We start from the raw sequence: 11013 nt of genomic DNA on the forward strand, positions 1-11013 counted from the left end.
GTTCTCTCTTTACCTTGAAACCACATCTCTTTACAGCCAAGCAAGAGCGGATGAGCTCCCACTCCAGCTCAAAAGCTTTTATTATCCTAAAGGCCTGACTCAGCGCTGCTTCTGATGACAATCAAATAGATAAAATTCAGCAATGGCGAGGGATTTTACACATCAGACGGGAGTCCAGATGGGAAAGAAAAATCCTATAGATGGTCCTCCATGGAAATTACACAGGGAGAATGGGGACATAGATATTGAATTGTCGTCTGACTGTACTGATAGATAATAGTGATATGCGCATAAAAAAATACTACTAAGTTGATATGCTCCGTGAACCCTGTCTCCCTATTATATGATTTTCCCGTAGGGGCCTCTTTAGTCCTCAAAATCTACACCAGCTGCACACTCAGACCATTCATTCACGAATCAGCTTGCCTACCCTACCCTTGTAGCTAAAAGCAGCAAATCTTCAACAGTTAAGTGTCAGCTGATCTCCAAATCTGTCCAAAAGAGAACACACACTACTTTATTTTTTAGTGGGCTGCCAGTTTTCCTTCAAGGTCTTTATCGTTATTATTATTATATGCTCCCCCAACCTATGGAAATGTTTTGCCATATGGGATTCCAGAAAGCTAATACTTCCCCCTTTTAAACATTTTGTGAAGACAACATGATGATGACTCTAAAGCATATGCCACTGATTCATTCAACCACTACTGCTCTGAATGTTGCCACCCACTTTTAGGTTTCTTCACGTTATAAGAACCCACCTTGCCTCCTCTCAACTTGTAGCCAAGATCATCCTCAATCTCGCACTCTCTCAAAGGGTAGAAGCAGTGGAAGATTCGTCGGTTTGAGCTAAATATGAAGAATCAGAATCATGGTCAGGTCATCGGTATTCCGGTGGCTAATGCTAGATACGCATCTTCATATGAATGCTCTTTAGCAAAGAAGGATTCAGTCATTGATTGGATGAGCAAGTTTAGCAAGAAGGCAGATAGCTATGCACAAGGAATTAGAGATCATGGTAAGTTAACATGTTAACAATACGGTTTTAAATATTATGATCAAATATCAATCAAATATGTTACCGATGAAAATCAGTGCTGACATTCTAGTATGGAATTTGCAGTTACTTTGGCGCCAAAGATATCCGAAACTGTAAAAGGGAAATTGAGCTTAGGGGCAAGAATCCTCAAGGCAGGGGGAATTGAGAAAGTATTCAGACGATATTTCTCCGTTTCAAAAAGAGAGAAACTTCTGAAGGCTTGTCAGTGTTATTTATCGACAACTTCAGGTCCTATCGCAGGATTGCTATTTATTTCGACTGAGAAGATTGCTTTTCGGAGTGACAGGTCTCTCACATTCACCTCTCCTAAAGGAGAACTAATTAGAATTCCTTATAAGGTTTCTATTCCATTGAGCAAGATACAGAGAGTTAGCCCTAGTGAGAATGTGAACAAGCCTAATCAGAAGTATGTTCAGATTGTTACTGTCGACGATTTTGAGTTTTGGTTCATGGGTTTTGTTAGTTATCAGAGATCTTTCAAGTACTTGCAGCAGGTTATCTCAGAATCACAAATGAGCTCGTAGCAAGTCATTAACAGTTTGTTGCTGTTGTAATTAAAGTAGAAGGGTCGTCAGTTTTAGTACAATTCTTGAACAAAGGATTGCTTGCTTTGGTTTTTTCTCCTTTTGTACAATGAGATGGTGATGTATTATTTCTTGTAATACACTATATAATGGAATGCTATATTTATGGGTCAGTTTGAATCCTTTTAATTTGAGAAGGGGGGCAAAAAAAAAAAGGGGGGAAAAAAAAAAAAAAAAAAACTTAAGCCCGCCTATAGTTCAGCAGAGCAACACTTAAAAAATATTCAACTCTCGAAGAATCAGACGTCATTAACATTTCTTTTATCTACATACTGTGGTTGAGCTCTAAAACTCTGAACATTTGATCGATTAAGAAGTTACCATATCATTGTCATTTGTTCATTACACCATCAATTGAAGTTCATTAAACCATCAATGATTAAGAAGTTACCATATCATTGTCATTTGTTCATTACACCATCAATTGAAGTTCATTAAACCATCAATTGAAATCAATGTGGTGAATCTGGTTCATTTGTTCATTACACCATCAATTGAAGTTCATTAAACCATCAATTGAAATCAATGTGGTGAATCTGGTTATCTCTGTTCAAGTTTTTGCAGCAGAAAGTACCTTGTGCTTGTTTCGTTTCCTAACTATAAATAGCAAAGCAACACTTAAAAAACTTAAGTCCGCATATAGTTCAGCAAAGCAACACTTAAAAAATATTCAACTGTCAAAGAATTAGACATCATTAACATTTCTTTTATCTACATATTGTGGTTTGTAGGGTTGAAAAATGTACGATTGATTTCTTGTATTGAAGAATTGGGTTTGATCACTCGGTACGAATCTCTTACAATCGCTCCATTTCAATTACAGAGGACGAGAAGGTATATTTAACTTCTCTTTTATTTAAGGTGGGTTCTTGGTGGTGAAAGGATGCCTCATTCGATACTCAAGCCGAGTTTGCTTCCCGTTGACGATCATAATAAGATCGCAAAAGCTTCTGACAATGGTTTAGGCTGCAACAACAGAGGTTCGGTCTTCAAAGAACTCTTAAAATGTGAGTGATGGCCCTGTGTATGCGTATTCCCCCCCCCCTCCCCCGCCCTGGCCTCATAGCTGCTCATGGCAATTTATAGGCCTTAGCGTGTAACTGATGCACGAAATCAGGGAGTCGGGGCGTAACTGACTCCTTAGGTTTAGCCCACGTGGGCTGACTAGGTCTAAGGCCGCTAACCGCCTGGCGTCGAGCCTCACTAGGTATGACGAGCCTTGCTGTGTGTGGCGAGCCTCGCTGTGTGACGAGGTTCGTTAGATGAGAAGAGCCTCAATGCGCAGTGAGGTTCGTTTCGTCTTCAATGACGAGCCTCGTTTCTGGGCAAGATTGGTCATCAATAACGAGCTTCGTTTCTGGACGAGCTTCGTCTTCAATGACGAGTCTCGTTTCTGGGTAAACTTCGTCTTTAATGACGTGTCTCGTTGCTGGGCGAGCTTGTCCTCTTGGTGAGCTTGGCTTCGTGGTGAGCTTGCAGGCGGATTGGATTTCTTGTAGGCGAACCTCATAGGCGAAGCTATCAGGCGAGCTTCAAGCGTTCAGGCGAGCTTGGCTTATGCAGGAGAGGTCGGAATATGCGGGCAAACCTCGTGGGCGAAGCTATTAGGCGAAGCTCAGCCTTCAGGTGAACTTAAGCCTTTAGGCGAACTTAAGTCTTCGCAGGCGTCGAGGAATATAACTCGCTGCGAAGAACATGTCATATCTTACAAACCGTAAGTCGGAATTGGACGAATTATATATAAAATCGCATATTTTTTTCGAGATGAGGCTGGCCAAACCGACCGAAGTTTGGTTTGCCGTCGTCCGTTTAGTCAAATTCCCTCCGATTTGAGAGATATCAGTATTTTTGTCAGTTTCGAGTTTCTTTGCTAGGAATTAAGGTAATTTTTATTGCCTACAAAACCCCCTCTAAAGTTTTCATATCCAAATTGGGTTGCATGGGGTCTGAAATATTTTGGATCTTAAGGCCTGCAAAATGAGCATTATTAAGATGAAATGAGGAGCCTTCCACCGAACTTGGCTATTCTGGAGAGGTTGAGCTCTTCAGACGCAGCTAATAATCGCCACCTAGGAGTTTTAGCAAACTCTCATCTATCAATGGACTTGATTTGTCTTTACCGTCGTTTGAGTTGGACTAGCTATACGTTTACCCTTAACATGGTAAGTTATCGAGGAGTTTCTCTTAGGCTAAATGCTAAGATTTTTCCTCTATCCTTAGCCATTCGAGGCGTTGGATTAAGTGTTTGAACATAATTATAACAGTTAAGTTATAATCAAGTTTGGTTGTGTCGTTCGTTATAACAACTCAACCTGGTGTTATGAAAGCGAGGCTTATCGCATGGTAGGCATGCTGGGGTGTGGTGATGCCGTTGATGAATAGTGACTCATCGCATGATAGGTCACTATTTAGGAACAAATGGTAGATAGGGGCTCATCGCTTGGTAGGCCACTATCAACGAACAACGTCATTTGTAGGAATGACGGTGTGGAGGTAATCAAGTCGTTTAGTGACGTGAATGTATAACGACTGTGATTAGAATAACGGCACATCATATGGTAGGCTACTATTTGCGATCATTCTAAAGAGATAGAACGTTCAGCAAGGTTTAGATATCGAATCATCGCATGGTAGATCACTATCCTGATCGAAAGACAAGTAGGTGTTCATCGCATGATAGGACACTACTTGGCGAGAGAAATCAAGTCATTCAGTGATATGGGAGTATAACGAATGTGATTGGAATAGTGACACATCTCGTGGTAGGTCACTATTTTCGATCATTCTAAGAAAATAGAACATTCGGAAAAGACCAAATAGTGAATCATCGCATAGTAGATCACTATCTTGATCGAGTGACAAGTGGGAGCTCATCACATGGTAGATCACTACTTGACAAAATATTATCAATGGGGGTTAAGAATTGACTATAAGAGGTAATCATTAACGTGATAGTTTTGTGAACCCGCCATCCCATTGAAGAAGATTGGTGAGAGATTGTAGGTGAAAGTGACTATCAAAGGTAATTATTAACGTGATAATTTTGTGGACCCGCCATCCTATTGGAAAGGATTGGTAGGGGAATCTGGAGAAAGTGACTATCAGAGGTAATCATTAATGTGATGGTATTTTATGAACTCATCATCCTATTAGAGAGGATTGGTGGGTGAATTTGTGGGAAGGGATCAGATGCTCATGTCTGACTTCGAACTTCCCTTTGGAGCTAATTGATGACGAGCTTCAACTCATCATGGCTCCGTCAGAGAGAAGGCTCGGGGTAGTACATGGTTTTGTGGAGAAACCATGACTACCGCCACTCTAACGATAGCTGTAAATCATGATTGAAGGGTAAAGACACTTGCATCCAATAAAGCTTGGATCTTATCATTCAGGATGTAGCATTTAGAGGTGGAATGATGAACCATCCTGTGGTATGCACAATAGTTGGGATCATCCGTTCTCGACATCTCCTCAGGTCACATTGATTCTGGGAGCTTGATCTTTTTCACCTTGATCAAGGATTTGAGTATCTGGACGACTTGCTCATCTTGGAAGTTGAACTTCTGCTAAAAGCGGCTATCCGAAGATTTACCCTTTTGCTTTGACGAAGATTTAGGGGAGGAAGCGGTTTTTACCACCAAAGCATCTTTCCCTTTTACATAAGTCAGTGGGGGTGAGGTTGTCTTGGTCATCACCTCTTTGAAATTCACATAGCTCTTCAGCGTCTATACGCTTGAGCATCCTCTCGACTTGTTCTCCTTGGTGGATTAAGTCTTTCCATGAGCGAGTCTCAACAACGCCCATATTGGACATAATGTTAATGGAGAGATTGTTTCGACACATCTCGATGAGAGTGGTCTCAGAAACCTGATCACGGGAATGCAGTGATCGGTTCCTAAATCTCCTGACAAAGTTACTTACAGACTCTGTCTTCTTCTGCTTTTTTAGCTAGTAGGGTGGTCATAGATACTTCTGTATCATCATCGAAGAACCTGACTATGAAGAGCCTTTCCATGTCCTTCTAGCAAGTGATGGATCCAGGCTTCAACCTGCGGAAACATTCAAAAGAGACCCCCTTGAGGGTACTAATGAAAAATCGAGTCATAATAGGATCATTTTCCACTATGTGTCCAGTTTGCGTTTAGAAGTAGTAGATGTACTGGGTAGGAGAACCATTGTCATCGAACTGTACGAGATTGAGTGGCTTAAACTTTGGAGGATAGAGAACGGTGTCCCATTCGGTAGGGTATGGCCCGATGACCCCCAGTTCTCTGAACTTTCTCTGAAGCTTCAAAGCCTCAAGCTGCTTCTGGAAATCGTCCAACTTCTGATCTCGGTCATTCTTACGCGGGTTGGACTCAGCTTCAGATGATTCAGAGTGAATATCAAAAATCTTTTCCTCCTCGTATTCTTTATTATCGCCATCTTGATTTCGACGGCTAGATTCCCAAGCACTAGGTGAAGGTCGCCGGTGCCTTGATCCTGAGGATTCGACGGTAGCTTTCTTCTCCTCCTCCTCCTTGAGGAGTTTGTCCACTATATCCTCCGGTGTCTGATGGTTTCTTATTGTTGGAGGAGAGCATCTTGTTGTTCTTCCAGCCTTCTTGTCATCTCTTCTTCATTCCCAGATGTGAATGCTCACTTTCTCACTTTGATCGGTGCTAGAGGATTGAGAATTTGCAATGGTAGAGTTTTCAACCTCTTCATTGGTTTCATCTGCTAAATGTCGATAATCAAGCGGAATTATCGAACCAATACGGGCACAGGTGTGCTGATAGACACCTTCTCGCTCAGTGACTAAATATTTTATCCCCAGAGAAAATTCATGGTCAAAAGAATAGGAAGGATCAGCTGGCCCTTTGCCTTTCCCTCTGCTAATCATGTTGACAGTAACCTTCACAGCTTTCTTCTGATTTCTGTGGCGAAAGCATCTTCCTCTGGACGACGAAACTGTTAACGGTTCAAACAATTGCTCAAAGACTGAGGACCTTGGTGTTAGGCCGCCACACTGGCATTTGGCTAGCACTGAGGAGATAAGTTTCTCACTACAATTGGATTTCATCTGGCTTATATTGCGCTTACGAACCAGGTAATCACGGAGATCAGTAATGGGACTATCCCATGTTAACTCGGGTAGCTTGCTTATGCATGCGCAAGAATCTCTAAGTGTTAGAGATTAGCGAGCCTGGTTGGCTGGACGAACCTCATGCTGAAGACGGGGTTAGTCGTCTGAGCGCACTCGGATGCTTGGGCGAGGCTCATGTGTGATACTTGGTTCGTCGGTTGGGCGAGCCTCGCCATTCATGCGAGCTTTGATATTCGGACGAACCTGGTTCGAGGGACAAACCTCGTATTTCATGCGAGGTTCGTTAATCGGACGAACTTGGTTCCAAAGACGGATTTGTCGTCTGGGTCGAACCTCGCCTTGGACCCTTGAATGTTTCTCTATAACAGTGCTAGTCTGAGGTTGAAGGCGAGATTCATCTTTTCAACGAGGTTCATCACTTCGTCGAGCCCGAGTCTTCCTATTCTGAGCGACAGGGCAAATTTGCACTGGTTGCTTTGGACGAGCCTTGTTTTGAAAGCGAGGTTCGTCAGCCGAGCATATTTGAATGCATGGGTGAGGCCTGTTGCTTCGACGATCCTCGTGTTGAAGCGAGGTTCGTCATTCGAGCACCTTTGGATGCATGAGTGAGGTTCGTTATTTTGACGCACTTCAGCTAATTGACCTTTGGCAGACTTGTGAGACTTAGACGTGTTGTCTCGTGACCGATAGTGGAAACCGTCAAACGAGACCAAGGCTCGAGCCTTACGGCGAGCCTGATTTTGTCGTTGACGTTGTCTTGCACATCTGGAAAGCGGCTTAACAGCGGGTTCCGCAGTAGCCAAAGTTTGGCGAGGTTGCTCAACAGCAGCAACCAATGTTCGGCGAGGTTGCTTAACAACCTACCTCTTAGCCTGGCAGCTAGTTTTCAGAGCCTCGTCAGTCAGAGGCTAAGGTTCCTCTTCGATATTAACTCGAGTGGAATGGTCAGAATCCACATGGGCCGAAGTCTCATACGAGACTCTACGGCACTTACGTGCCTTTATGGGACTCGGAGTACAAGAGAAGAGGAACTCCTCGTACTTAGACTGGTCGAATTCAATGACCAGAGTCTCAACCTCGATGCCCATAGCAATCTTGTCTGATTGCACCACCACCATTTCATCTGAAAGAACGGCTCCTCCCACTATGGTCGCCATCTTCTGTAGGGTTAAAAAATGTACCATTGATTTCTTCTATTAAAGAATTAGGTTCGATCACTCGGTACGGATCCCTTAGATTTGCTCTCTCTATTACAGAGGAAGAGAAGGTAGATTTAACTGCTCTTTTGTTTAAGGTGGGTTCTTGGTGGTGAAAAAGAATGCCTCACTCGATACTCAAGCGGAGTTTGCTTCCCGTTGACGATCAGAACAAGATCACAAAAGCTTCTGACAATGGTTTAGGCTGCAAGAACCGAGGTTCGATCTTCAAAGAGCTCTCAAAACGTAAGTGATGGCCCTATGTATGTGCGTCCCCCCTTGGCCTCATAGCTTCTCATGGCTATTTATAGGCCGTAGCGCGTAACTGACGCAGTGAAATCAAATCAGGGAGTCGGGGTGTAACTGACTCCTTAGGTTTAGCCCACGTGGGCTGACTGGGTCTTTAAGGCCGCTAACCGCCTGGCGTTGAGCCTCACTAGGTATGACGAGGTTCGTTAGATGAGACGAGCCTCAATGCGCAGCGAGGTTCGCTTCGTCTTTAATGACGAGCCTCGTTTCTGGGCGAGCTTCATCTTCAATGACGAGCATCGTTTCTGGGTGAACTTCATCTTCAATGACGAACCTCGTTGCTGGGCGAGCTTGGCCTCTTTGTGAGCTTAGATTCGTGGTGAGCTTGCAGGCGGATTGGATTTCTTATAGGCGAACCTCATAGGTGAAGCTATCTGACGAGCTTCAATTCAGGCGAGCTTCAAGCGTTCAGGCGAGCTTGGCTTATGCAGGCGGGGTTGGAATATGCGGGCAAACCTCGTGGGCGAAGCTCGGCCTTCAGGCGAACTTAAGTCTTCGCAAGCGTTGAGGAATATAACTCGCTGTGAAGAACAAGTCATATCTTTCAAACCGTAAATCGGAATTGGACGAATTATATATGAAAATCGCGTATTTTTTTGAAACGAGACCGACCAAACCAATCAAAGTTTGGTTTGCCACTGTCCGTTTCGTCAAATTCCCTCCGGTTTGAGAGATATCAACGTTTTTGTCAGTTTCGAGTTTCTTTGCTAGGAATTAAGACAATTTTTATTATCTGCATGGTTGAGCTCTAAAACTCTGAACATTTGATCGATTAAGAAGTTACCATATCATTGTCATTTGTTCATTACACCATCAATTGAAGCTCATTAAACCATCAATTGAAATTAATGTGGTGAATCTGGTGATTTCTGCAAGTTTTTGCGGCAGAAAGTACCTTGTGCTTGTTTCGTTTCCTAATTATAAATAGCCATGATTAAATAGACAGAAAAACCTGAAAAAGACTCTTCTAAGATTTACAATATATAGTGCACACTTCTATTAGCTGCTTCCTGTGTTAATGACTTGGATGCATTTTTCATAGACTTAGAAGAAAGAAAAAAATACTTCATTTTTTATCTACAACTAAGTCAATTGGTGTTTTTGCTCAAAGTAGAGGATTATAATCCTCTCTCTCTTCCCATAGACTGAAATGTTGACATGTTCCTAAATAAGTAAATAGTCCTTTTAGTTCGATATTATTTGTTTTGAAACTTAGAACCTTTCAACATGCCTACGTAAAAGCAACCAACTACCTCTGAGGGTAAATAGAACAATTAGAGATGCTTTTTGTAGGAACCAACTATATAAAGCTTCTTGCTTTTGTTTATCACTTATATGCCTGTAATCTTCATGTCAATGAAAAGACCATTTACTGAGGAGGATTCAAGTCTACTGCCTCTTAAGCTTTCTGGAAAAGTTGAGTTGCATGGAAGTTCCTTTGTCCTTAAGGAGCTTAGATTCCATTGATTTGCCTACTTTACTAATGAGCCAAAGTTATCTTTAATGCTTAAAGTCCTACTTCTGTGAACCAATATATTCCTTTGATAAAAGACCCCTTTTAATGGTAGCTTCACCCTATAGAAAAGGCTCCTCTTCTACTCTGTTAAGAGTAAAAAATTTCTCAAAGAGAAAGCAATGTTCAAAGGATTTAAATGTACATGGTCACATCATTTGATTTTCATTGGTTCAAAGAAATTAAGATAAAATGATATCGGCATTGTGTTTCATGAATGATTAACTAATCCTATTAGTTCACAGAAGCCTTTATCGTACTCTGACATTTTAACCAAGGTATTTATAAAACCCAAAACATTGTTATTCAATAATTTGGCATGTCAATGCAGGTGCAATAAGTATCTTAGGTGTTGCAAGCCTAAATTTGAAGTGTATAAGCAACAAAGAAACGCGGCATGTTCCCGATAATGCTAGAAATATCAAAAGAAATATTAAAAAGGAAGAAAGAAAATTTTCCTATCTTACAAGTTTCACCTGAGAAAACATAATAAACTGATTAGCTTTCTTAAAGAGTTGAGTTGTAAGCACTCGGATCTTTTTCTTTTTCTCGTCTAGCTGTATGGAAGTTCCTTTGTTCTTAAGGAGCTAAAGTTCACTCTAAACATTATAATTGCTGCTTCATTATTTCACTGTGTTTCTTTAAATACTTCACTAGGATTTCTGAGGTTGCTTATACTTATATATGAAAATCTTGGTTGCAAACAGATTGGATGTGCATCAGAAATGGTGCTTACCATCTGTATCAGATACAAATACAAAAATGATTTACTAAGAAATAAAACGCACGATCCATATTTGTTAAAATGGAAAACCGATAGGATAAAACATATACAAGGCAGATATGTGGAAAATAGATAAGGTTGAGAAGTATATTGGCCATATGATACAAAAGTTGTTTTAAATAAACCAAAATTTCTCAAGTTAGAGTTGATCAACATTCGACATATCTAGAAAGCTAAGGTCACATCTCATGATCACCAAAACTGATCCCAAATCCACTTATTTAGGATTGAAGTAATATCATCACTGGTTGATACATATTTTCGGACATTAGGATAGTATCGTTATCCATATCCCATCAAAAACTAGAACAATACCCATATCAATACCCATAACCTCCCAGTATAGATATATAATATTCACATCCTATCAGAAACAAATGCGCATATACACACAAATATCGATCCGTATGTTTTTGCATCCCTGATGTGAATGTTCTTGAACAAAAAGTAATCAAAACGGATTTAAGAAATGGTAAAGAAT

The 11013-nt window shown here is 41.3% G+C and overlaps 1 protein-coding gene across 1 annotated transcript; it reads left to right on the forward strand.

The window, feature by feature from the left end:
• LOC109820294 (putative GEM-like protein 8) lies at nt 611–1757 on the forward strand. Its single transcript, XM_020386426.1, has 2 exons — nt 611–1018; nt 1124–1757. The coding sequence occupies exons 1-2, from the start codon at nt 856–858 to the stop codon at nt 1582–1584; spliced, it is 624 nt and encodes a 207-aa protein (XP_020242015.1). The 5' UTR covers nt 611–855; the 3' UTR covers nt 1585–1757.

This window comes from Asparagus officinalis, chromosome 1, assembly GCF_001876935.1.
Source record: "Asparagus officinalis chromosome 1, Aspof.V1, whole genome shotgun sequence".
In the NCBI taxonomy this organism is placed as follows: Eukaryota; Viridiplantae; Streptophyta; class Magnoliopsida; order Asparagales; family Asparagaceae; genus Asparagus; species Asparagus officinalis.

Coding starts and splice junctions, on each gene's coding strand:
- LOC109820294 (XM_020386426.1), top strand. CDS start 856: ATGAAGAATCAGAATCATGGTCAGGTCATCGGTATTCCGGTGGCTAAT. Junction 1,019..1,123: donor ACAAGGAATTAGAGATCATG/GTAAGTTAACAT, acceptor TGGAATTTGCAG/TTACTTTGGCGCCAAAGATA.